We start from the raw sequence: 26,610 nt of genomic DNA, 5'->3' as shown, positions 1-26,610 counted from the left end.
ACTGACACCCGGATCTCTACGTGTACAGTCAAGTAATGTATTATAGGAACAACGAATTCATATTTCCCCATTAACCTGATTACTGCCTAATTACCTTTACTTGACTTTTTGTAACTAGAATATTTGCTAACAAACAATGCAATCATCGTAAATAGTAATGAGACAGACGGCTGACTTCGTCCCGCATTTGAATATCAAATGGTCCAATCACTCGAGGTATGACATCGGATCGAAATTACTGTCTTTCCTCGATGACTTGACCAGTCCGGGCTGCGTGAGCTCGCTGGACGTCGGTGATGTAACTCTTCATTCTCCACGGGGCAATTCCCTTCTCGTACATCTCATCCAACTCAGCGGGGTTTCTCGAGGCAACTTCAGGTAAGAGGAAAATGGTCAAGATCCACACGAGGGTACCGAAGCCCAGGAAAATGAAAGCGGTGTTGTACGTATTGTTGCCCAACCGTTTACCTCCGTCCACTGCGGAATGAATCGTCAAATCGGGATGTCAGCGCAGAGCTCCAAAGCGACTGAGCGGATAGCTGATAGAATCGAGATGCGCAATGAGGGGAAGAAGAGGACTCGAACTCACGAAGCATGATAGGTACGGAAGTGTTGAAAGTCAGACCGAAGATGACTGCGATACCTGAACCGAGACCGGAGGTTCTCGCTCGTAATTTCTGAGCGGCGACTTCACCGGCGAAAGACCATCCGAATGCACCGACTACCACAATTACGCAAAAATCAGCTCATGTTCCCATCCAACAAGGAAAGAGGGCGGAGGACACGAAGAGTATGGACTTACGACCGACGGAACCGGCTGACCAGAAACAAGCAGCAGCGATCAAGACGTCCTTGGTAGCTTTCGTGTGTGGTACGTGGCCGAGTATACCGATGACTAAAAGCATAGCGCAGCAAAGCCCTCCGAGGTAAAGTACGATATTCCTTCGGCCGAACCTATCTGTCGTAAGAGCAAATACGATGACGAAGAAGATCTTGATTCCGAATAAGATCGACGTGATCTCGAAGGCATTGGTGAATCCCGCTTCCTTAAAGAACAGGGACGCGCATCCAGATAAGAAGGCCAATCCGGTGAGCTGCTGGCATGATGCTGGAAGAGCCGCTGCCAAGGTTCGTTTGAAGTTGGATCCCTTGAAACATTCGACGTAAGATCTCAAGACCGCTCTCCAGTTATGCTCTTCCAAACCCAAGGCAGCTAGTCGTTCTTGTTCCTCGACAATGATGTTCTTGATGATTTCGTATTCGCCTTCGACGTTGTATCCTTTTACGTTACCGTTGACTCGCTTGAGGACGGCTACTCCTTGGTCGTGTAATCCCCGAGCTGCGAAGTAGGCTATCAAGAACCAAGTCGTGATCAGTCAGCTACATGCGATCCGGCCTGTAGACCGCATGACCTACGAGACTTACAAGGGGTTTCAGGAAGGTAGATGAAAATAGGCAACATGATACCCAAGAACGCCCATTGAGTAAGAATCGGGATTTTGTACTCGTAGTCCCCAAGTGTCTTCTTGCAGATGAACAAGATCAATGGTCCCATGAATCCACCAGTGTGGTTCCAAGCAGAGTACGCGAGGAGCATACCTATTTGGGGAGCACCGTTAGCCTTTTCCTCAAGTGATATATTTACGGGCCATGAAAGGGGAAGTTAAGCCCCTATTGTATGAGCTGAAGAGACATGAACGGCAGACTCACCACCTCGGATGTTCGCTGGCGCCCACTCCGCTACGTAGATAGGAAGGGTAGCCTGAAGACAACCAATACCAGTACCAGCCAAGAACTTCGCTGCGGCCCATTGAGACCAGTTCGTAGTGAATGTCTCAATCATGATAGACTGAATGAAAAAGGTGTCGATATTATCAGCCGGCGTCCATGATGGAAATATCGAGCTGTGTGCTATGGTCTACTTACGGCGAAGAGGATCAGCCAGAGAAGGTATAACATGTATTTTCGTCCGATCCGATCAGAAACAGGTGTCAAACCCCACATGCCGACAAGTTGACCGCTATGTACGTCACACACAACATCATGATCAGCTTCTCCCTAGTGCGATTCGGAATTGAGCCGAAGCAAAATCTCAAGATGAAGCTAGCTCACAATGATTGTACGGCTCCCCACGTCGCGGTTGCATGAACCGTTAAAGCGATTTTTCCTGCTGCATTTGGTTCCCCTACAAACCCTTTCAGTGTCAGCCATAATTACACCATCACTTCCCAAACGTTCCCCTGTGATCTTGTGATCATGAAAATGTATTACCCACCGACTCGATTGACGAATCCCGGATTGGCGATGATATTACCGTTCAGATTGATCTATGAAAACGTGATCAGCTCTTCCTTCCACTTAGAAAAAGGGGTTGACAGGGACTCTGGTGCTTACCTGGTATCCATCGCATGCGGCTGCGAAACAGATCATATTACAGATAACGATCGCCTTAAATATGATATTACACCGTGTCAGACCTTCTGGCTCTCAACGAAGAAGGACGACCGGGCAATGAAAAGCTCACCTTCCAGAATCTCTTGACGGTTTCCCATCTTGTCAAATTATCGAGCTCGGACTTCAGGACCAAGGTCTTGAAGACCTCGTCTTCGCCTTTGGGATCCTCGATATGGGATTCGTAAGGCTTGATATCGTGCGTTGGTTGTATCGTCGTCGCCATCTTGTTATAATTATCGATCAATTGCTCCTTAACGGTAATACCAGATGCCCTGAGGGAAAGTCTCACCTCCAAGAATCTTTCACCTCGATATATATATACTCGCGGAAATCGACTAGTAGGCCAGACCATTTTGAAAATCGATCGTTCTGCAATCGTTTAGACTGCTTTGTCAGGTGTCTGGCGCTTCGGCCTTCATTGTTGATGGGTATGGGTAGATCATTACCCCGCCTTCAGACTAAGATCTGGAATGGAATATCATCTCTCCGTACGATATGTCGTCGTGTCTCGCCGAAAGGCACTTGGTCTCAAGAGGGAATGACGGAAATTGAAAGGTGAGGTTGTTCGGAGTTTGCTCGTACATTTGTTATGGATGGATCCCCATGGAGGAAAGTGGGGGCGAGGGGGCGGAGCTAGTTGTATGCCGATGTGTTGTGTCGTCGGGGCAAGCCCACAGCTGGGTCAGCTGAATTTATGGAATGCAATCGAGCTATGTGTTTCGATATACGCTAAGCCCGGAACTAATTTGTATCCATGGGTCGAGCAAGCAAGAGATGCAGGAGAGAGGTGAAAACACACACAGAAACACGGGGTAAAATCACTCCATGAACTAAAAGTAAGTTCTTGGCGTCCATCTCAGGGTCTGATTGGTGGATATCCACTTCTATTAAGCTTGATCATTCCTCCCTTCTTACGCCATCACCACCAGAATAAGGCATGTGACTCTGTGAGACCCACCGGGGAGTCTAGAGGTTTTGGACCGGTTCTCAAAACCCGAAGCACACGCTTCTAGAGTTCCCGTTCGGAAGTCGAGTCCGGTAGATGGTTTGGTAGGTTGAGGTAGCAGGCTTCCTGCGACACCTAGATCTATCTATGAGCAATGAGTCTTCACGACTCCCAACTGATCGCATACCAAGAAGATCCATTTCGTACGAAAGACATGCCGCTATCAGGGATCTGCAAGGTAAGGCAGACCCACACTCATCGGATGGAAATGCAAAAAGGAACGATGGCAATCATTATCCACTTGGCATGCCAGTCGATCAATCTGCAGGGCAGTGCATTGGGCCGAGGGAAACGGAGAATGATAGTGCATGAGTGTTGCGCGTTGATCGAGCTTCAGAGCATACTAAGAGCCACGTTAAAGGAACCGAGATATATCACAATCATATCACTCGACTTTCTCTCTCACATCATTACGCGATCTGGCTTTCTTCGCCTCATCCTCCCCAGAGGACTCGGACGGATCTTCATATATAACGCCATCATCTACCACTGCTCCTCTCCTGGCAGCGTTCTCATCAAATGATCCGCCTGACCGCAATGCAGCGGATGGACGGGAAAAAGCTGCGTTCGGGGTGAGTATCGGGTTGAACGGCGACGGTGACGATGACGGGGGGATAAGGACATTGATCAGATATGCCGTTGAGAGACCGAGGACTAAACGCGCATATTATGAATCAGTCAATGACTTGAGCAGTGACTGATGGCGAATTCTGAATTATCACTCACCAAGTCCCGATAACTTTTCTGGTGGATTATGGAAGTAAATCCCCGTCATCAAGATCATCCAACACCATATACCGACCAATCCGCTTGCCACTATACTTGACCACCTACGTATAAGGCTTATAGTACTGTCATTGTTCGTTGCCACTCTGCGTCTCCTGCTACTTGTCGCAGCCCAAGATCTCCAGGTCTCCGCTAACTCTCTACCCAACACCATGACACTCAGGGTCAGAAGGAAGGCATGGCCCGAGATATCGAATCCCCGATGCCATCGCGGACGCGGCAAGGCTTGGAGTGATTCATGATTCGAGGTGGCTTTCAGGTTGGCGTAGGCAGGTATGAGGGAGAACAGTTGAGGGAAAGTGTTGACTGTCAATGGTGTACCGGAGCAGAATTGATGAGGTAACGGCACGTATATCTTCCCAGCTTGATTCTGCGTGACCGTTCTTGAGCTTTCTCCAGCTGTGAAAAGCGTAGGGAAGATATCCCGGGCAGCTTTGAGATCGGCATCTTTAGGTAAGGGAACCGCACAGTTGCCTCCCGTCAAAGCTATAATCCTATCCCCTAATCCAGCACCGAAGAACCAGCTGGTGAACAGCAGCCAGGCTACAGTAGCCAGAATCCAAATCCCCAGCTTCCTCGCTTTACCGCCTGGTCCACTCCTGATCGATGAGGGAGAGGATGAGGAGGCGAAGAGATGTACCAGGTATAGAAGCGATGTCCAGCCCCAAGCTCGCTTGACGAAGACGACGTTGAGTATATTGGATTTTCGCGCAAAGTATGCCGCTCTGTGGGGAAGGGAATGATGATGGATTTCAGATGTGTCGAGCGATGTGGATTGAACAAGGGAGTATAAGATACCGCATCTGGTGGCTCTTGAATCAGTGACGGTCTTTTGCGAAAACGATTCTTGGTGTCGAAAGGCATAATGGAAAGCCGTTTGCAGGAGCTTCGAGTGGAGAAAGACCTTCCACTCACAGCATTAGAGAGGTCACTAGTCCCGCTAACACGAGCTGCTCGTTCTCGGTGGCTCTCTCCCAGAAGGTTTGAGGAGTCAGCGAAGCGGATTGAGAGGTCGCGGTCATGCTCATCCGCCTTGCCGCCGAAGATTTCGGCTTGAAATCGATTGGAGACGCATGGGATGCCGAGTTTGTCCGTCGATGCGGCGTCGTGATTGTTGGGCGAGTAGACTTGGGAGTGGAAGGAGGCTGAGGCGACGCCATGGTATGCTGTGTGCTAGAGTTCGGCTCGTGACTTCACACACAGGTCGAGCTGAAGAGGTCAGCGGAAGAGGTGTTGGTCCAGCCGATGTGTGTTTGGTGAGCAGGACAATGCGAAGGCAAAGGTAAGATGGGTCAAAATAGGAGCTACACTGAGTGCTTGACTGTCAGCTGGCCCTTCAGTCCCGCAATGGGAGGCATGGGACTAGTGAGTATGCGCAGTATACGATGCATCGCCTGGCCAAGACAACGAGGTCAGAGGACACTCGACTACGACTACGACGCGTCAAACGGGACAAACGGGTCTAGCGGCGATGGAAATGACGTAATTGATCGCGAACTCGCTACTTCATGCACTGCATCGATTTATATATACGGCATTTATACATGCACCTACCTATTCGATAGCTAATTCATGAACACTTCGAACGCAATGAATGAGTGATTCAAAACACCGCCGAGTAACCGCATCACTTCCAGCGACGCTACATGTCTGGCACCTGGTTGCCGAGTCCCTGTCTCGGCAGTTCATATGAAAGTCTCTTCCGCGATCACTGGAGGATCTACTCAGTGCGGCTAGGATCGCAAGCAGAACAGGACATCAGTCGGTGTATGCTGATCATTAGTCCCATCACTGAATCAACTCCGTCCTCATCAAAGGTATGGCAGTCTCATTCTCATCTTCGAGGAGACCAACGAGTATATCGAGGCTCATCGATCCCCATTCTCACGAAGCGGTCAATCCCAAAGTTACTTATACTTCAGTCTTTCTCACGTATCGATACGCGTTACTGAACTTCCTGGATAGACTGGAGCTCTCCTTTCTGCAATTATGGTAGTCAAAGGACCTGGCGATCTCAAACAGCCATTGCTTCGTTTCCCCTGCCTTTACCTTTATCCACCCGTCTCGTTAATCAGGCTAGTATACGTATCAGCCTTTTCGTAAAGGATGGATTGACAAAGGGAGTATCTTCTGGCGAGGAGGAGTGATGAGGGTAGATAAATGGCAAGTGACTTTGATCAACTCCCAATACCCCCTCCATCTTTCCAATTATTAACGCTTTTAGAGCCAAGATCAACCGAAAACAAAGCCCAATATTTGCTTTATTCTCTCTTTTACTTTGTCGTGAGAATCTCCTCCTCAGAGGATTGATCGAATATATATATACTGCGCTTCTCAGATAGGAAATTGAGAAAACATATCACCATTATCCATCTTTCTAATTTCACTAAATCACTTTCACTCTTTCAACTTTGCCAAATACATTACACAGAACTACCTCATCTTCGCAAGGTACTTAGCCAAGTGCGAGGCGGTCGATCATGCCGAGCTTCTTCTCCCTTCCCTACGTCCTGGGATCCCTCGTGGTCCTTGGTGTAGCCCAAGCTTGTTACTACTATGTCTACCTCGAGTCTCCTTACGACTACTACTACCGATACTGTAATGCTGGAGTAAGTCCTCCCTTCTTCCTTGAAACAAGTTGTCCCTCAGCATGCTGATGAAGTTGTACTCCATATAGTGTGCTGGTATGGACCAAAACGACGAGAACTTCAACCAATGTTGTCTTCCCATGACCTCGGGTCAAACTGCTCCCGCCGTCTGTGCTACCTTGTCCGCCTCCTGTGCCGCTGCCGGAACTGTCTGTACTTGGGGATCTGCCGTGCCTACTTCCGACGCGCCCTCGACTTCCGGTCCTCCCGCCTCTTACACTCCGCCAGCTTACAAGCCTCGAGATGCCGCTCCCACCACCGAGACCGTCTGGGTGACCGAGACTTCCACCACTCCTTGCGCTACTCCTCCACCCAAGACTTCCGAGGCTGCTGCACCCACGTCTGCTCCTGAAGAATGTGTCTGCGAAGAGGAGGGCGAGACCTCCGCTGCTGCCATTCCGACCGGCAAGCCCCCCAGTGAAGGTGCCGCCAACGATGGTTCCGTTGAAGTCAACCTTGATAACCGAAGAAGGAGAAGAGGTATCATGGTCCGAAACAACTGTGTCTGCCCAATATCCTCCTCTGCTCCTCCTCCCCCTCCTCCCACTTCGGCTCCCCCGCCTCCTGAGACTTCCGAAGCTGCCGCTCCTACCTCGTCTGAATGTGTCTGCCCTACCGGAACCCCACCCAAAGAAGGCGCTGCTGCGCCTGAAGGCTTCCCCGAGGAACAACGACGAGACATGGGATCGAACGGCGAGTGTGTCTGCCCCGGTGAGATCAGCAACGCCGCTGCCCCAACTACTGCCGCTCCTCCCCCTCCGCCCGAGGAGCCAGAGGAGCCTTGTGTCTGCGATGAAGGCGAGACTTCCAACGCTGCGGTCCCCACCGGTAAGCCCCCCAGCGAGGGTGCTGCTCCTTCTCCCGGCCAGGGCGGCCTTGACAACAGAAGAAGAGGGCTCCAAGTCAGAGGAGGTGAATGTGTCTGCCCTACGACCGGTAACGCTGCCGCTCCTACCTCTGCTCCTCCTCCTGAGCCGGAGCCATGTGAATGTGCACCCACCGCTCCACCTCCTGGAGAAGGTAGTGCTCCTCCCTCGCGAAGAGGATTCATGGTCCGAGATACTTGTGTCTGCCCGACCTCAGATGTTGATGCTGTACCCACTAAATCAGCTCCTGGAGAAGGTAAGTTTCTTCCAACATCATCATCATAGTCATGATCATATATGTGTGTTTGTGTGGACCATATTGATTTTTAATGCGCTGCGAACAGGTGATGCGAACCCCACCTACAAGGAGGCCGACAACGAAAGAAGAGACACTCCGCCTGCCGATTTCCCCGGGGAGAAGCGTACTCAGCTCCCAGGCGAGAACCACAAATTCAACAAGAGAGAGACCAGCCCCACCCAAACCGTCACCTCTACCACCACTGTCACCACCGATGACTGTGCTATGCAGACTGCTCCTCCTGCCGGAGAGACTTCAGCTGCTGCTGCCCCCACTACTTCCCCTAAGCCAACTCCTACTGGAAAAGCTCCTTCTGAGGGTAAGTGGTGTAATTCTTAATCAAAGCCTAAAACCTCGCACGACCAAAAGACATATCTCTGACACTGTATGCTAATGACTGCATTTTATAGGTGACGCCAACCCCACCTTTGCTGGCGGCGACAACAGAAAGAGATCTTACGGCAGATGGAGAGGTCTCTAAGCTTCTCGGTTCAAGATCAAAGTCAACCTTCGCTGTGTTCCTGAATTCAGCACACCCTGTGTCACCAATGAAGACCGGCTTATGCACTGAAGGAATGACATGGTCTTTTTGTTCAACTGTGTAGATGATGACAGAAGAGGATGAGAATGATCAGCACACATATACCATACCTTCCTATGACCTACCCATGCCAAAAACAGAAAACGTCTAAAAATATGTCCCTATCCACCCATCTCCTTTGTAATTTATACGATTTGTCGTACATATCTCTGTGTACACGTAAAATCGTATTTGACATAGATATTCTGGACATTTATCTTGCTTGTTGTACCTTCTTTGTGTATACGCGTCAACGGATGGCATATGTCTCAAACTACTTTTTGACTTGATCGAATACTGCGAACATGTCTGTATTCCCGGGCATTTGTGCTTGTGAACTATTGCCCGCCGAATAAGGAGAGAATAAGAGCATTTACGACCTTCGGGATGGATTTAAAGCGGTATAGGCAATACCGAAATAGTGGTACGAAGATTTATGCGTGCCCTGGCTAGCCAAGCCACCCTTGCTTGACCTTGACCTTGGCCTTGGTGTTCGCTTGCAGGGGCACTCCCCAAGAGCAGGGTGCAGGGTGGGTCCGCAAGGGAAGGACATAAATCTTCGTAATTGTCACAATATGGCTCAAGAGAAAAAGGACATGGCAGCCCATTGTTTCCGTATTCCTGCCAAAGGATTTGAACACCTAAACGCGAATGATACGCCAAAGCTGCGAATCCGTTGGAACAGTTAGTTGTCTAATGAGACTAGGCACTTCGCTAGCTGGTCGATCGTTCACGATGATCCAAGCCACTGATACTAATCCGAGTCAAGACTGAATGGGGAGGCGCAGATCTTTCATTTCATCCGAGACATGAGCTACAGACTACATGATGAGGAAAGTAAATTTTGATGTTGAGCAAACGACAGTGCTCGGTCCTCTTTCTGTTCCGCCTCTCAGTGCATGTCCGAATGCACATCGCGCCAGAAACTTGACCAAGCAGTATATATGTCAGCGCGATGAGTCATTAAGATGCTGACAACTGGATGCTCATGTGGCCCTGTGAAGACAGATCTTGAGCAGCAGGCACCACTGGCGGACGATATGTCTCTTTCCATGGCTTGAAATGACGATGGTTGGATCGGTTGATAGATATGGTAGGGATCACCGAATCCTTAATTAAGGAGGTTGAGGGAGGAGTTCAGAGCTCAAATATTTGAGTTCCTGTAAATTTACTTACAAACGGTTTTGCCGGTTAAAGCAAAAACCAGACGAGTTGGTGTGGTGAAATCTGGCCATAGACCGGCGGTTACGTTTTATTCTCAGGGGTCAAGGTAATTTACTTTTGAGTTTCTGGGATCTTTGGGAGTGTGTACGTCTGTACATGTCCTTGTGGGCATAACATGCTTGCGAAGATCGACGTCAGCACAAATAACCAAGAAGTAGCCCGATTCGAGAAGGGTCTTCGGAGTATTGGGCATAATTAAGTCTTTGCGTCATCCCTGTATATGGGAGATTTCGCTTGCACCACAACACAAGCTGGACAGGAAGGTCCCCTATCATAACGTAGAGGAAATACGGAGCTGTCGCTGATGCTGGGGGCTACAACTGAAGTAAATAACCAACTTACGTGAGGGAGAAGGAAAACATCGATAATTGGATTAAAGTAGTGAAGAACCCCTAAAATTGTTTTGAGCTTTTCGATCGTTCAGCCTCGGCCGGTCAACACACACATACACATTAATACATACATAGATGAAGTAGATGAAGTATGCATCTTCGTTTTCTACGAATGTAGTCTGATACCCCATTCTCGTCGCTCATGATCCACTCATTAAAATCATCATCATCAACAGTCATCATCATCGACGTTCACTGCCAAGCATCCTTTAGACCCTTTTTAGCGTCAGTGCTCGACGAAATCTATCCTCCAATTTCCGCTCCACCCAAGTTACACAAATACAACTACCAATCTTCACAACTACTGAGTCTGAGCAAAAAATATTCCACACTTTGATCAAAGGCAAGCATCATCAGCGTCCTCATCGACATCGCGAAGTTTACAGCACAATAAACAGCTAGAAGTGTACGACCCACGTAGAAACAGACCGCTCGGATTCAGTCACCGCGCATTTGTTCTCTCAACGAAGAGACGTGAACAGCATTTGAAGGAAGGAAATAAACGATGTCCCGATTTTGCTAGATGTGCGGATATTTCAGTCTTCAGACGTGTGTCTCAGGATAGGATAGGATAGGATAGGATAGGATAGTTTGGAGAGTTTTACATATCGAGGGATCACCGCAAACGATGTCGGATGTCAGCGAGTGGGTCGACCTGGCCTCATATGTGCCCAAGGCCATATATATGGGGGGACGCTCTTCCCACTATGGCCTGACAGATGCCGTCGTCAGAGTGAGTCTTCAGATCTTATTAAATCATTCACGACAGGATTACTACAGTCTCTTCCTCTTTCCATCTTCGCATCTCGTATCTCGTATTTGCTGCATGTTTCGCACTGCTCGCTGATTCTTTGTCTATTTGCGACCCCTCAGAACTCCGGTATAGCAGCCAACGTAGCAGCCGCATTCAGTCTAGCGACGACCCTCGGTTTCCTGGGAACTTCAATATGGGTTTACTCATATCCCACTTGCAGACATACGCTGGACAGAGTGTCTTTCAGACTATTAGTCGTGGCTATGTTTTGGGAGTTCTGGTATTCCTTCATCTTCCTCATGCTGTATATCAATGTAGGTGATAATCACCTCAAACCAAGATAAGCGTCTACATCGAGTGATTGCTAACTTATCTCTACCTCACCCGTCATTTCATTGCTGTAGGATACGATATATCTGCCTGGACATACTCTCGGTCCGCATATGTGTACGACGGGCGTATACTTTCTCGTCAGCGCAATGAGCACGTAAGTGCAGTCACATCCTTGAACATATCAACCCTCAATCAGCTTAGCTTATTGTTTATCTGTCATGCTCAGTGTCGACCTCTTAGTCATGTTCATCGCGCTGAACCTTTTTCTCACTATAAATATGGGTATAAACCCCGTCAAACTTTGTGAGCGTCCTCCTCCTGCCTGGAACCATACCATGTTGAAGGCTGTAATAACAGACACATCAAGCTGATCTTGGTGGACAGACCTAGAAAGATGGTATATCGGTATATCGTTATTACTGGGATTCATGATCCCCCTAGGCTCAGCTATAAAGCAACATTTCGGATGGGACTACGCTCTCGGTACATGCTGGATCAACGGCTATGGACGACATCAGCGACTGGTCTATCTCCTAGAAGGCATATACATCACACCCATCATCACCTGCACCGTGTCCACTATATGTGTAGCAGCCGTCCTGGTCGTCCTTTTTCGACAGGGCAGAGCTACCAGTAAAGCTCTTTTTGGCGGTGTGGGCGGTAAACAACAGATCCACGACAACTTGATTGAAAACGAGAACGATGTTGAAGATGGTTCGGCTATTGGAACTATAGATTTAGATCCTCTTTCCACTGCATCAGGATCAGACCCTCTTTCTTCATCGAATTTCACATCGACCATGTCGCCCGATTCGAATGGCACTGCTACAACGACGATGAAAGAAGGTATAAACCGACGTGATGGTCAATCTAAAGGCAACAGGACTGGAGTGCCAGTACCCGTGTTGTGGAAATTGAAGGAAGAGATGAATAACTTCGCTCGTGGGAAAGGATGGCATACGACAGAAGAACTCCATTCGAGGCAAAGGCAAAGTTATTTCCATTCCTTATCGGATAAGTTCCTCAGTATCGCAATCAAGATCGCTTGGTACCCCATTACCCTGCTGTTCATCAATGCCATTCTAATGAGTGAGTGAACCAGTCCCGACACCTCGTTTTGTAGTACTGATTGGACCATACGCGCCGAAAAGCTGACGCGATGTATCGCGTGTTTTTTCATAGTTGGAGATCTGGTTATTGCCGCTCAAGGAGGGGCCAGAAGCAAGAAGACTGTATGGCTATACTGCGTCTACTATTTCTTCTATGGAGGGAGAGGGATCTGCATCGCTGGACTGGCTATCATAATTGATCCGAGCTTAGTTAGGGGTATGAAGGCCGCTTGGAGAGAAAGGCGAATCAGCCGAAATACAGACTCGCCCTTACCGACTACAACTGCTGATCCGGCATCAACTCTTTCCCCACTTGATGATACTCCTACGTATGGCAGAACACCATACCCAACTATAATTGATCAATCTCAAACTCAGACACAAACACAAACACAAACGCAAATGCCTTTGAATTCCGGTCCGGGCCAGGCGGACGCAATGATGAGCACAAATACGAGAAGCCGAGTGGATTCAGATGGCTCGTTCGACTTTGCGACCGCCTTAGCATCCATACCTAAACCACCGAACGCGCAAGCGCGCGGTCGTGATCGTGGCCGCGACTCGATACCTGCGCCTACGCCGACAGCAGCACTGCCCACTGTGGAAGTAGATGAGTCTTACCTATCCCAGGAACTGGATACAACGATCTTGGATGGCCCCAATGCCGACGCCGCAGCAGATGCTGCACAGCCCCAGATACCTCGAACACGTACTTCGACCTCTTCGTATTCACCTTCGACGACAAGTAATCGACCGACAACAGCGAAGAAAGCGAGCATGCTGTTGGATCGTTTTCCGGCGGCTGCTACTACTTATCGACCTTTGCATAGCGGAGGCGGCGGCGGTGGTGGTGGTCGGACCAAGATGCGGATTGCCAAAGATCCAAGAACGCTTGATCCGGAGCAATTGCGTCGAAAGGAGGAACAGCGTAGAAGGGAAGAAAGGGTCAAAGAAATAAAGAAGAGGTTTGAAGAAGTTCAAAAGCATCTGTAAAGTCAACCATAATAGACTTGCTTGATGATAGATATATAACAGTTGTATAATAGTATGGTCAGCCTCACAAGGTTGTTTGATTGCATTTACGATGGTATCAGCTCAATTGGCGGCAGCAGTGCTCGATCAGTATTGGAAAGGGGCAGCTGTGCGATACAAAGCATGGTGACTTTTCATACGATTCATATTTCATATAGCTACATGATACCTAATATGTCTTCTCGCATTCTGCTCAACCAATCGAACCCTAAACGACTACGACCGAAGTATGGCGGATGTCGATAAAGGAGAGTGATTTATTGCTTGTTCATACCAAGAGCATCCTTGGCCTTGTCGGCGATGGAGGATTGGTTTTCGTTGGAGTTACCAGAGACGGCATCTCCGATCTCTTGGGTGTAAGACTTTTGGGATTGGGGTTGGGCGGATGAAGCGGCGGACTGATAAGGAGTACGATGGGCGTCTCGTCAGCTCAAGTCGTGCATGAGTAACGGAGAGTGCAGGGGAAGAAGAAAGAACTCACGTCAGCTTTACCGGCCAGCATGTCTTTACCTTGTTCGAGGTATGTCTTCTCGGAGTCGGGCTTGAGAGCGGCACCGGCCTCTGCGGAGGGTTTTAGGTTAGTTTCGAGTAAACACAAAAAGCAGAGGGAAGTTTTGTTAAGTGGAGAAGCGGTAAGACAATGGTATCTCGGTCTTCCGAGTGTGGGAATAGTGAGGGATGTGGATCATTGAGAGGGGGAGTGACGATACTTACTGTCAGTGAGGGATTGTCTACCAGCGTCGGACATTGTGTTGTATTGGTTGTTCGTTTGTGTTGGGTGTCTAGAGTAGAAGTCTAAGTTGTATTGATGTTGGTGTGGATGAGAAGAAGAAAAAGAACGAAAGGAATCCGCTGAGCGGCAAGAAAGGAGGGCTTATATACCTTTGTTAGGACTGCAGAGTACACGTTCTCCTCCGGGTAACAGCTGACTTGATAGCTAACCGACAACGAAGACAAACGAGTGACGTTAATGGTAAATCCTCTCGTTTGTTATGACGACATTTTGAATGGAATTGGGCAACTGGATGGACCAAGCTCACCGTACGAGTACCACTGTACGACGGCAATAACGCGGTGACGTACTGATGGTTCCTGAAGTCTGACCTCATCACTGGAATCTGAAACTTGTGCCACAGGCAAACTCTTTCAGCGGGATCTAATTTGTTCCTTGTCTTTCCATTGAAACTGGCACGTGATTTGTCCTTTGATCGGTTGAGTATGACGTAGTTGGTTAGTACTTGTACACTTGTGCTAAGCATTTGCAGACCCCGACCAGCACCACATCGAAATTTCTACCAACTTGTCTTCGTTCTTCCTAACCTATACTTGATATTAGACTAATTGCGACGATTATAACGAAGTTTCCAAATTCACACTCACACATACACACAGCGACACGTCCACGAAAACACATACAGTGAGTCACCCGTTTCAACATTTGACTAGCTCACATTGATCTGCGTGTTGCGGTATGCCAATTGTGTTGTGCTGACGATGGTTCATCTGACTTGACCAGATGTCTGACGCTCAAGCTATCGAAAAGCAAAACCCCGGTCTCGACACCAAACACGATTCCGCTGGTGCCAAGCACCCCGCTACCGGTGGATCAGGTGAGTTGCTCCCATCTCGTCTCTTTCGTGATCGAGCCCAGTAGACGATTGGGTGCTAATCAAGCTATGTCGTCCTTTGTTCTCGCCTTTTTCGTTTCACACCACACCATCAACAATGACTGCCTTGCTACATCAATGGTCCTATCACACCCTTCGAAAATACATCTCACCACCTACCTGAACACGACCCGCTTTGTATACTATAGGTAACCCTCAAACCGGGGAACCATTCGAGATCGCCAAACCCGATGCTCACCAAAGGCTCGACGGCAAGGACGAGCGATCGCATCCCAACGCTCTCGAGGATGCCAAGCGAGTCGAGAAGTTAGAGAAAGAAGCCGAGAAGGAGCACGAAGATGCCCTTCGACACCCTACCCAAGCCGCCAAGGCTCACGGTAACAAGCCTTCGGCCGGTGCTGTCAAGGACGAGAAGATCCTCGATGACGAGGAGGAGGAGCTCAGAAAGAAAGACGAGGCTAAGAAGCAATCTGCTGAGGCTCACAAGCCCAAGCACCATTAAGCGGTAGCAAAGCCTTTCCTGTCTGCACGGGCGGATGACAGCAATTTTATATAACAATATAGTCAATCAAACCAAACCAAATCAGATCAATTCATGCATTGTAGCATATATCACACTGTCTTGTATATCCAGACGATTTTGCATTGCCATACCACACACGCGATCACATATCGTTTTAGAAATAGGCCTGTGGTATGGATAACCGCGTGATGTTCCCGCTGCTCGTGCCGTGTGGAAGGAGGCAGTTGGGTTCCATATTTTACCTCCACTTTGAAAGTTCGTCGTATATTCCGAAAGTCAGTGCGAAAGATAACGATAAAATCAAACGCGCTGTATCCGCATTCTGCTTTCCTCTGGCCAGACAGTGCGATGTCCTCATTCAAAGATTTGAAGAAGAGCCGAGCTGCTCGGCGAGGCAAAGGTCATGGGAATGGGAGCTCAACGACGTCAAATTTCACATCCATCATGAAGAAGGTGAACGGCTCGGCGAACGTCAATGAAAAAGGGGCTGCGGACGAGGACGATGATCAGTCTGAAGATTACGAAGATGAGCATAGCGAGATCGAGGAAGACTTTGATAAGAAATCATCAAGTCCAGAAAGGAGGAAGAAGCGCGGAGAGGATGAGATCTTAGCACAGGGCATTATATCGAATTTCTTGGGAAGACCATTCGGAACACGTTTCACCTCATCCTCTTCAAAGCCAGGGTCAACTTCTCTTCCACCCGCGTCTAGGCCTAGCTTGAATTCTCAAGAAGAGAAAGGGGCTGTATTGTCCTCGTGTTCTGCTCCCGGAGATATATCATCGTCATCAGGATTGTCAGGTGGCAGAGACGAAGCTTCGCATAAGATGTACGGGAAGGAGCTGGACCAAGCGGGAATAGAGGTTCGGCACTTATCAGGTAGAGGACGGGGCATGATCAGTCAGAAGAATGTACAACCTGGTATGTGTATCTTCAAGGCGCTCCACAGAGCTCGTTAGACCCGTGGGATATCTGACGAGGAAACATGAAGCTGATCAGATCACTGACTTTCTCATTCATTCTCACTCTCCCTTTTACCTCGATATTTACTCTTAACAGGCACGGTCATCTTGAAAGTACAACCTGCAATCTCAACTCTACAAAATCCGCATTTCAAGAAAATCTGTCATGGGTGTTTCCTCTCTGTCGACGAGCGGAACATAGCCAATTCCAAAACCGATTACGACCGTTTCGAGAGTAAATTGAAGTTGAATAGATGTAGTCTGTGCAAAGTCTTGCACTATTGTTCTAAGGTGAGTGCCATATACCACCAAGCTGCATCTCCCCGTTTTGTTCCGTCCTACTCTACACCGAGCAGGTGCGATTTGGTCTGTAATCATGCGGCCCCGGCTATCTTGTATAGCTGATACAGATGTTTGTCATTGCACGATTCGGGACTTTAGCAATGCCAAGTATCAGATTGGCCTTTACATAAACACGAATGTATCGCCTTTCAACGGCTCCGAAAGATGTACCTCAAAACTTACCCCGACAAGGCGTCTTCTTTAAATTCGCGAACAACGAATGAGGACGATCTGAGCTTCGCCAATCAGAGTAGCGACACCATCCGCGCGTTAGCCAGAATAATATGGCGACGCAGGGTCGAAAGGGAGAAAAATGGTGGGAAAGACGGAGAGTGGGTAAGTCATGCCATATCATATCAAGCTTCGACCGAGCTTCTAGATACTGCTACTTCTACATCTAACACCTCGCTGATCATATTGAGTTACGTCGTTCCCCCTCGTAGTGGAAACAGATCGAATCGCTGGAATCCCGTAAGTACCTTCCGGAACGGCAGAGAGACCCAGGCATGAAGCTGAGCACCATTATGTACTGGTCATGTCTCGATTAGACCTGCCAATCTCGACTGAGAAAGAGAAGATGAAGCTCGCTCAACAAGCTCAACACCTACAATACTACTTATCCGCTTCGATCCCCTTATCGAACGACAAATTAGCACAGGAAGATATACTACAACCTGTGAATATGCAGGATTTCGGATTCGCAAGTTTAAAAGAGTTGATGCATTTCTGTACGGCCGTAAGTGTTGTATGAGAGGGTCAGCTTCATCTGGCTCAAATCACCTTCACAACTTGGGGATTACTCAATATCAAACATAATCGGCATCGGGTACGGACGCCTGCCAAATGGGAAGCAGCTGACTGATAGTGCTTGAATTTTTTTTCGGTTGATTTCTCAGTTCCACGTCAATTCGTTCACACTGTCTTCCCCCTCTCTTTCACCTATCGGAGTAAGCAACTCACCCTTGATGGCACTCTCGAACCATTCGTGCGATCCGAATGCTATCGTTGTCTTTCCCGACGGTGGACAGAATATGGAATTGATAGCTATAAAAGATATAGACATCGGCGATGAGGTGAGCCAGTCAAGCGAGACGCAGGTTAGGGAATGTAGACTGACCGAGTGTTGTTCGTTCGGATGACAGATCTTGACTTCATATATTGACATCTCTTGCCCATACGACATACGTCAAAGGGACATCAAAGACCGATATAGGTTCTCGTGCGAGTGCACATTGTGCCTTGAGAGCAAAGACACAAGTTGGATAGATCCGCGATGGTGTGTCAAGCATCCTGGATGTGTCAATGGCGAGAAAGGCAGGGCCAAGATGCCTGGTACGTATTTGGTGTCGCCTACGTATGACTTACTTCACATGTGCGGCATTGATGACTGATACTCGTGTTATATCCATTTGAATTGGAAACGAAATAGCTCCAGGTAACGCTCAACATGTGAAAGTGCAATGTGACTCATGCGGAGAAGAATTCGGCATAGATGCGAAGGAGGTGTTGAGGAATGTTCAAAAGGGTGAAAAGATTTTGGAGCAAGGTGAAAGATTAGAACTTGGTATGTTTTCTCTTCATCTCTCTTCTCGCTTCTCAATCCGAACTCCTTCCGCAACATTCTCCGCTCCTCGGCTTCATTCGCAAACGACTCCATTTGATCTGATCTGCCGTGATAATCGATTGAATTGATCTGATCCCCCGTGATAATCGATTGGATCTTGAGCTGAACTATGTATGATTGGCATTTTTGCTTTTCTATAGATACTCTGACTGCCAAGAAAGAAGTAGAAGCAATAATCCCATCACTCGAGAAATACCTCCCCGACCACTCATACCCCTTATTATCGTTATTACGCTTATCGACACTCTGCAACACCCCGCCTCAAACGCCAGAAGAACTAGATACTGCGATCCGACATTCGAAACGAGCTTCCGAAGCTTCGTTGCATGTTTACCCGGAGAATCATGCTGTAGCTACAGTGACGCTCTGCGAATATGCTAAACTCCTCAGTCTGAAAGATCCGAACGATAGAACGGCGGTGAATATAGAAACGATAGATAAGTTGAAATTCACCATGGGGATTTTGGAGCGAGCGGTAGATAGATGTTGTTTATCCTGTGGCAAGGTGAACAAGGGTGGAATTGTAGGGAAGGAGATGAAGAGTTATGTGGATGGTTGTAAGCGGGAATTGGATCATATGAGACGATTCAATGTGCCCTTGTGATCAGGACGGAACGAAGATGGAGATCGGCGGATCTCAAAGGTGAAGGATGGATTTTTCGCCTTCAGGAAATGGAGAAAACGAAGAGAAGAAGTGGTTTCTTTCTGTTCACGAGTACTGAGATGAAGTTGGGTCAGGTGGACGAGTCGATACGAACGAAAAGGCACGAGGTGAGGCGAGATGGGACGAATTGGCGCAAGACGAGATGACATGGTACGAAACGAAACGAGACGAGACGAGTCGGAATGAGACGAGAAAGGATAAAGTCATACTGTATGATCTTGAGTAAAGGCATCTTGTATTGCGTCAATTGACGGTCAATGAAAATGAACCAATGCATCTATGCGTACTGTACATCTTCGCCATCTGATCATGCTTACTACCGTAATACGAAGCATGAGTACCGTTAAACGCTATGATGATCTATAATCTCCTCCCTTTGAAATCACTCCCCCAGCCTGTATCGGTATCATCGTCCGCCAACGGTCCGAGGGGTCCATATTTCTTGGCTTGCTGATTATTCACTCCTCCCGATCGTTTCTTCGCGTGACCCGATCCTTGAGGTCTACTTTCGATCGACGACGAGACGCTATCTGCCGTAGTTGGCATATCTGGTGTTCTAGGTCCGGTGTTACCATTGTACCCATTGTACCCATTGCCATTCAGATACGCTCCATTGGACTGGGACTGGAAATCGTGTTGATGTCTATGAAGGGGTGAAGGGATATTATGATTTGTCGTTCTGAAATTTTGAGGAGGATTGAGGTGTGAGGGCGGATCATCGAAGCCTTCATCTAAAATAGCAGCCATCTCGTCCATCCCCAACGTCTCTCCCCCGTCATGGTCGTTGTGATTGTTATAGTGGTGCGATTGAGTGGAGAGAGCCATTGGCGGAGGTGGGAAAGCAGGATTGTTCTCGTTGTACTACTCAAGAAAAGGATCAAAGAAGTCAGTAAGTGATCCAAAACCATTGAGCGATGATCACTTCTGAAAGGAAGAATAGAAAAGACCACTCAATACTCACCCCGCCAATCTCCGCACCCCATACATCCTCTTCACTGCCAAACACACTCCCAGAATCACTCTCGTAATCGCTCCTGGTCCATGCTGCTCGGGGCGTAGGACCCAGTCCCAAACCATCGTTATCTCCATGGAACCCTGCGCCGAACTGCCTCTCCATCTCTCGGCGCTTCTTCTCGTCTCTCCGCAATTTCCGCAACCTCGATTTTTCCCAATCCTCCCACCTTCGCAGCGGTACAGTCGTTCCATCAAAGACCGCAGTCTTGTCGTCGTGCGCTTTCGACCTGACTTCACCTTCGACTCGTCTATACAAAATGCGTCAATCAGCGTGAATGATCGATATAAGGATAATTGTTAGATAGAAGAGGATGGCGTTTGCTCACCTAGTTTCACCCCAAGAGAAATCATCGAAATGCCAGAACGAGTACACGGGAAGGACGAAATTCCAAATGGGCAAAGCGATCAAGTAGCAGACCATCCAAGCTACGTAGATGACCTTGCGCGTGGTGATCAAGATCAAGATTGCCGGCAGACCCAATACAGCACCAAGAAGCATGAGCGGGATAGCTTCCTGGAACGAATTTGGCGGATCGATGATCGAGTTGATTATCAATGCTCCGGTCAAACAGATCGCCACTGGGAGTACTACCGTTCCGACCAGATCCATGAAGACCACAAATTGCATCGAGAAGCAGAATGTCCCACAGAGATTCCGTACTCGGACTAATTCCATCAGGTTGTGTACGGTCGAATTGATCCATCGTCGTCGTTGGGACAGTAACACCGAGAAAGTGTCAGGAGCGACTGTCCGACATTTCGCTTGAGGTAAGAAAATGTTTTTGCGCCGAGGGAAGGTTCGTAACATGATCGTTGACAAGAATCGATCTTCTCCGAGTAACAAGAGATTCTTCTGATGGAGGGTATGTACTTCCGATTGTGAGTATTCGGACACGATCTCAGGCTTGACCAGGATGGGTACCCAGTCGTTATCGGTGTCCTTCCTAGCCTTGATGCGGTACATACTAAAACAACCTGGTAGACAGGTCACACCACCGAAAACAGATTCGAAGGCCTTGACGTGGTGATGCGATATGAAGTATTCGTATACTTGAATTGCCGTTACCCATGATTGCCTTTTGTTTGCTATTCGAGTCTCTCCACAGACTCCCATTATCATGTTGTCTTGATGCATACAGTTGACGAGGTATCGTAGAGAGTCAGGGTAAATCTTCGTGTCGGCATCAACCATTAGACACGTCTCGAAGTAATCCGGTGTAACTCCCATGAGGGTCTGGACTTTTCTGAAGATGTCGAAATCTAATGGTGACATCCGATCATTGTATGTGACATTGGAGAAAAACTTCATCAAGATCAATTGCGAATCTCGTTTCCCACGATTTCCAGGCTTCTTGTCTCGAGCTTCGGAAGGCATACCACACTTGACAACGATGATCGTCGGAGTCCTGTGGCCGTTCTTGGAGACTGCAAAAATCGACACGGAACGAAATCAGTACAGGCGGAGTCATCAGAGCGTGATGACCGGATTGCCTGTACTCACCATAATGCCCAGCATAGACCATAGCCCTGTTCTCCCTCTTCGCTCCGCTTCCGACCGCAATATATCCCATAGGCATCGGGTTCCCAAACCTTGGATCGGCATCCATCAAGCTAACACATATGTCCGGTGTCGAAACCTTTTCTCCGTGGCCAGTGATCATCCCATCACAGACTACCCAAATCAGCTTTCTTGAGTCCGAGTAATTCGTTGACGCTATCGAGTCTATCGTTCCTTTGATACTATCCTCTCCCTCTGAATAGCAGGTCACCAGACAAACGGTAAACAGCTCTGCGCCGATCTTCGCCAGGGATATCAACGGCTCCGAATTCTGGTTGTTCACCAATGTCGTTGATGAGGAATTGAGTAAACCAGTACCGTTGATCTTCTTGCCATTCTTGAGTCTCTTGCCACCATTCGCATTGGCGGAAGACCAAGGTGCCGTACCCGTCTTGTTATGTACCGACATATTCGCGCCTTCAGGCATGACTGCTGGACTGATTGCAGTTCTAGCCAAGTCACGCGGCGGTCTGACCAATTTCGCAGACATGAACCAGTTGAAGATACATGCCATGGCGAATCGGACCAATACCACACCCAGAATCACACCTAGCGAAGTGTAGAGGAACAATGAGGCGACGAAGCATCCAGGAGCGACTTTATCAATTCGACCAGCGGCGTATCTCGCTTGCATGCAGGGTATCGAATCTTGCATGACCTTTCGGTGGTAGAACAATCTTGTTGCGTCTTTCCCCGATGTAGCTTGATTCTCCAACACTTGTCTGATGGCTGTATCCACCTCATCTCCTGCTATGGCTGTTGGGTTCGCTTGCATGTATGGCGACATGTTGAGAACTATTCCGTCTAGTACGAGGTAATTCTTCAGAGCCGCGACCTGCTCCCAGCTGTATCCTTCTATCTTCGAGGTGTTTTGTATGGCCAATGTGGAATAGGTAGAATCACCGGGCTTGGTCAATGGACAATCCGGTAATGATCCGCTAGCAGTGGATGAAGTTGTTGTCGAAGTGGCGCAGTAGCCCATGCTGGCGTATTTAGCTGTAGATGTACACTGAGGATAATCTGCTGCTGTACGAGTGAAGAGGTTCGTGATGTCTTGTCCTGGCATTTGTTTCGATAGGGCGTAGAAATCCACTGTCTCTTGGGTCTTTGAGGTAGAAATGTTGAAGACGTATCCCGATACACTTAGCGTCACTAGTCGAAAGAAGCGAATACTCAATCAGCGCACTTTCCTGTGAATCTGCCGTCAGATCCAGTCTGCTGTTGCCCTTCTGGGATCTGCCTGGGCATCTCGCCCTCCATCTCCCCTCCGCACATGCTACTACTGCTGTACCATCTATCCAATCTCTCTTCCTATTTTTTCAAAAATACTCACGATCATTCTCCCCCAGGCGTTCGTACAGATGCCCCGCATTCCCTCCATCAGGACACAAAGCCTTCTGCAACCCCATCGTCACAAATCCTACTATCCCACCTAACAAAACCGCTATCCAGCAGAGCGTGATCTTCTCCCTCCAAGCTTGTCTACTCTGTTTCTCCTTGATGCCGAACCAGCCAAGCACCACCGGCGGCGCCCACCATGTCGTGGCGTACGACCACAATCTCCACCAATCCAATCCCCCTCCGAATCCACTACTCTCCGGGCCCGGACTATTATTCTGCGCCGAAAAATGCGTTGGCGGAGGGGCGATAAGCGGAACAGGCGCAACATGTCTTTCGGGTCGTGTCAACGTCTTGCCCCGTTTCAGCGTCGGCGCTCGGCCGTTGGAGGCAGACAGTGTCTGCCGTCGGGTCGGAAGGGGTGCGGTGGATGTGAATGGTAAGGGGGCGTCATCGTATTTGCCTGGCATTGTGCAGGTGCAGGTGAAGGTGAAGCGGAAGGGGTGACCGGCCGACTTGTGATGTGTATTGAGCTATGCGATGCGATGCGACGTGGTGTTCGATACTATGATACTATACAGTGATTGTGGGGTGTGTCGGTTATGCTTGAAGAGGATGTATGCCTGCCTGCGATGACATGTCCGTCGTTCCAGCGATGTGGGGTACGTCTTCTTCCAGAAGATAGCCAAACGAGCTTATCGAACTTGGGCAATTTGATACAGACGTAGGATCCAGGTGAGATTGCTGCGAGTGATTTTCAAGCTACTGAGAGGGAAGCTCGATCTGTGCTTGGAATACCCTAAGTGCGGACGATGCGTCGTGAAGTGGGAAGGGGAAAGAGCGTGACGAGCGTAAGAAGGCGTGAAGGGCGTTAAGGATGTCGTTGTGCGGCGTTGGATTGGTATGACACCAGCTCACTTGTCGGTCCTGTCTCGAGCTGGGTATGAAGATGTTGAGCGATAAATTGATGATCCGGCGATGAAGTCGAAGGTAAAAGTGAAAATGTCCAGCACGGTTCGTTCGGCGAGGGCGAGATGGGTGAATTCTGGAAAATCCGTTTCGTTTCTACTCGCACAGTTCCTTTGACCCTTTCTCGATCAACTTGTCTGGACCGATCGTAAGTAAAATCGGTGTGTGATAAGATGTGTTCGGAATACGGGAGTTGGTCGTCAATGAAGAAGATGTCGTTGCATAAGATATGCTGTACGAGTAGCGTTGCTGTTGCCGGTGCTGTCGCAAGGTGAAACGCGTCGAGGTAGGAAGTAGGAAGAATAAAAACGCCTGAAGCCTTATAAACTAAATCCGTCAACCCTGAATATCTTACGCAACGCAAGGAATTTCAATGTACTCGAGTATAGATAGATGGTCACATCGGATTCATGCTTCGATACAGGTCATGAGAGCGATAACGCTCACCCTCAATACAACAGACGATGCTGCAGATGGTCAATCGCCTCGCTTGACAAGCGCAAACGCCCATAGTCGATCACTGGATCAACAACAGACAACAAGAGGTGGCAGCAAGTCGACTTTAGCGTATTTCGAATCATCATGTTCTAATCCACCAGTACCATTGCTGCATGCTTTACTCTTAGTCTCCCAGGATATGAGATTTATAGGAGGACCGTCCCGCAGCTCAATATTGCGGATCAGAATAGACAGCGACTCTCCATCCGCAGTCGATCTTTGCCTACCCTATGGCTTGAAGACCAGATATGCATTCAAGGGCCAATCAAACCGAGAGCGAGGAGCTCGTAAGATTAGATTAAAGATGACATGCAGAACGAATGTTACATACACAGAGAACGTCATATGCTATGCCTGAAGAAAACAGGGAAAGAAGGGAAAAGATTGTCCATAAGCCATGCCGGTGATCTGTCTAACGATGACCTCCCGAGTGTCGTGTTTGGTCAATCATCAATCAAGATCCGATGGGATATTTACCTTCTCAATATACCCCAAGCCGATAATACGGTAATTAGCAGACTGGCGAAGATAGCCAACGGTATGGGTTGAGAGAAAGTTTCGAAAGCGCTTGAACAGGTCGAACAGGTCCAACCATCTGCAACAGAATCACGACGATATTAGTCTCATCCATCCTTCGGCCAGACGCTTCCGCATTTCATCCCGACCTGAATTTTGATGGCAACCTCTCCCTCGCCCAACTTCTCTTCACAGCCCGACCGCAAATTGAATCAACTTTTGTGCGCGATCAAGCAAAACTCACCAGCTATACTAGTATATCCCCCCGGTCGATACATCATGAAATTGGTGCCGGCATATGGACTGAGATATCCTCCTTTGACCGCGGCCCCATCTCCTCGTTCGTCGTAGATCTTCAGGACGTAAGTAGCTTCTGCGAAGGGTACCTGACCTGGGATCTGCTCCCAGTCGTACGGGTTCCAAACTACTTGAGTGGTATTTCCTGGGAAGACATTGGCGGAGGCGTTCCCTGAGGGTGTAGGATTCGGTCCGACGGGGTAGACGTTTCCGTTGGCGGAGCAGGATGCTACGACTGTCAGGGATGTCGGGGTGACGCTGGGTGAGGTTGGGAGGTGGAACGGGAAGAGGGGTAAATGTGGTACGTAGGTAAGGCGGGATGCGTCATAAGCAGATCGAGATCGATCATATAATGAATGAAGGAAGAAGCGGAGAGTGAGCAAATTCAAAGTGTCAGCCTTGGTACATATGTATGTACTAGCTTATCACTCGACCGGAATGTGGTCGATCTGACGACGATGAGGAGCATGAGGACGAGGACGAGGGTGAGGGTTAGGATGATAATCGCGTATATAAGACAGTTCAACTCGACTCAACTCACTATAAGCTAGTCATATTCCATCCAAAGGTGATCCAATTATCTTTCGCAATCTTGTAATAACTCGCACTGGCCGTCGACGGCGGCTGAGTAACCGTAATACCCCCTGCGGCAGCTGTGGCCGGTATACTGATCGAAGTAGTGGACGAAGTGCCATTCCTATTTCCTGATCCCGAAGCTGATGCTGAGCCCGAGGCATTCGGTCGGGGGGTTGCTGAGGCTGAAGCTGATTGGGACATTGTTCATGTATCTCTCGCTCTCCTGAGCTTCGTATCTCAGTGTTTCAGGGAAGAGTTTGAATAGGTGTGGATGGGAGACCAAGCGATCGATTCGGTTTCTTGATGAGGATCGAGATGTCTAGGACGACCTCTTCGCTTCTGGGTGGGAGGGAGTTGTTTCTATCTTGCGGTCAGACTAGATGGAGTCACGGAAGGATGGAAGATGAAATGATAGACAAAGAGGACCTCGTAGATGGGAGATGTTCTTTTTTAATCGAAATTAGTTGAGATCGTGCACGGTCGTCGAGCGTTAGTTGTGCGTAAATACTAATGAAAATGATGATGTTTCGTTAATCGATCGTGAATGATGATGATGATGATGAGAATGTTAAATGTTGATGCTATGCGATTGAGTAAGAGAAATACCAAAGAGAGAAC

General features: G+C 48.6%; 9 protein-coding genes across 9 annotated transcripts; 4 read left to right on the top strand and 5 right to left on the bottom strand.

Moving 5' to 3' along the window:
* Positions 1-235: 235 nt before the first annotated feature.
* Positions 236-2,677, bottom strand: I303_107492 (uncharacterized protein; the record flags this gene model as incomplete). The annotated part of the gene is made up of 10 exons (XM_018410171.1): positions 236-477; positions 590-721; positions 803-1,351; positions 1,426-1,599; positions 1,711-1,849; positions 1,927-2,020; positions 2,113-2,185; positions 2,276-2,327; positions 2,395-2,448; positions 2,525-2,677. 10 exons carry the CDS (start codon positions 2,675-2,677, stop codon positions 236-238), a joined length of 1,662 nt encoding a protein of 553 aa, XP_018261174.1.
* A 1,168-nt stretch (positions 2,678-3,845) lies between these two features.
* On the bottom strand, positions 3,846-5,406 carry I303_107491 (uncharacterized protein; the record flags this gene model as incomplete). Its single annotated transcript, XM_018410170.1, has 3 exons — positions 3,846-4,114; positions 4,187-5,049; positions 5,162-5,406. The coding sequence occupies 3 exons, from the start codon at positions 5,404-5,406 to the stop codon at positions 3,846-3,848; spliced, it is 1,377 nt and encodes a 458-aa protein (XP_018261173.1).
* Positions 5,407-6,726: 1,320 nt separating this feature from the next.
* Positions 6,727-8,539, top strand: I303_107490 (uncharacterized protein; the record flags this gene model as incomplete). Its single annotated transcript, XM_018410169.1, has 4 exons — positions 6,727-6,855; positions 6,924-8,016; positions 8,105-8,377; positions 8,469-8,539. 4 exons carry the CDS (start codon positions 6,727-6,729, stop codon positions 8,537-8,539), a joined length of 1,566 nt encoding a protein of 521 aa, XP_018261172.1.
* A 2,343-nt stretch (positions 8,540-10,882) lies between these two features.
* On the top strand, positions 10,883-13,443 carry I303_107489 (uncharacterized protein; the record flags this gene model as incomplete). The annotated part of the gene is made up of 6 exons (XM_018410168.1): positions 10,883-10,987; positions 11,128-11,322; positions 11,413-11,495; positions 11,568-11,644; positions 11,726-12,430; positions 12,524-13,443. The coding sequence occupies 6 exons, from the start codon at positions 10,883-10,885 to the stop codon at positions 13,441-13,443; spliced, it is 2,085 nt and encodes a 694-aa protein (XP_018261171.1).
* Positions 13,444-13,739: 296 nt separating this feature from the next.
* I303_107488 (uncharacterized protein) lies at positions 13,740-14,230 on the bottom strand (the record flags this gene model as incomplete). The annotated part of the gene is made up of 3 exons (XM_018410167.1): positions 13,740-13,880; positions 13,964-14,043; positions 14,197-14,230. 3 exons carry the CDS (start codon positions 14,228-14,230, stop codon positions 13,740-13,742), a joined length of 255 nt encoding a protein of 84 aa, XP_018261170.1.
* A 768-nt stretch (positions 14,231-14,998) lies between these two features.
* On the top strand, positions 14,999-15,612 carry I303_107487 (uncharacterized protein; the record flags this gene model as incomplete). The annotated part of the gene is made up of 2 exons (XM_018410166.1): positions 14,999-15,092; positions 15,299-15,612. The coding sequence occupies 2 exons, from the start codon at positions 14,999-15,001 to the stop codon at positions 15,610-15,612; spliced, it is 408 nt and encodes a 135-aa protein (XP_018261169.1).
* Positions 15,613-15,981: 369 nt separating this feature from the next.
* I303_107486 (uncharacterized protein) lies at positions 15,982-19,166 on the top strand (the record flags this gene model as incomplete). Its single annotated transcript, XM_018410165.1, has 9 exons — positions 15,982-16,555; positions 16,694-16,887; positions 17,038-17,274; positions 17,382-17,409; positions 17,487-17,674; positions 17,835-18,011; positions 18,081-18,270; positions 18,368-18,502; positions 18,703-19,166. The coding sequence occupies 9 exons, from the start codon at positions 15,982-15,984 to the stop codon at positions 19,164-19,166; spliced, it is 2,187 nt and encodes a 728-aa protein (XP_018261168.1).
* A 420-nt stretch (positions 19,167-19,586) lies between these two features.
* On the bottom strand, positions 19,587-23,606 carry I303_107485 (uncharacterized protein; the record flags this gene model as incomplete). Its single annotated transcript, XM_018410164.1, has 5 exons — positions 19,587-20,087; positions 20,188-20,488; positions 20,567-21,665; positions 21,742-22,950; positions 23,132-23,606. 5 exons carry the CDS (start codon positions 23,604-23,606, stop codon positions 19,587-19,589), a joined length of 3,585 nt encoding a protein of 1,194 aa, XP_018261167.1.
* Positions 23,607-25,076: 1,470 nt separating this feature from the next.
* On the bottom strand, positions 25,077-26,193 carry I303_107484 (uncharacterized protein; the record flags this gene model as incomplete). Its single annotated transcript, XM_018410163.1, has 3 exons — positions 25,077-25,198; positions 25,364-25,674; positions 25,958-26,193. The coding sequence occupies 3 exons, from the start codon at positions 26,191-26,193 to the stop codon at positions 25,077-25,079; spliced, it is 669 nt and encodes a 222-aa protein (XP_018261166.1).
* Positions 26,194-26,610: the final 417 nt, after the last annotated feature.

This window comes from Kwoniella dejecticola, chromosome 9, assembly GCF_000512565.2.
Source record: "Kwoniella dejecticola CBS 10117 chromosome 9, complete sequence".
Classification (NCBI taxonomy): Eukaryota; Fungi; Basidiomycota; class Tremellomycetes; order Tremellales; family Cryptococcaceae; genus Kwoniella; species Kwoniella dejecticola.
Note: the sequence above shows the minus strand (reverse complement) of the source record. Positions and strands in the feature narration are given on the sequence as shown.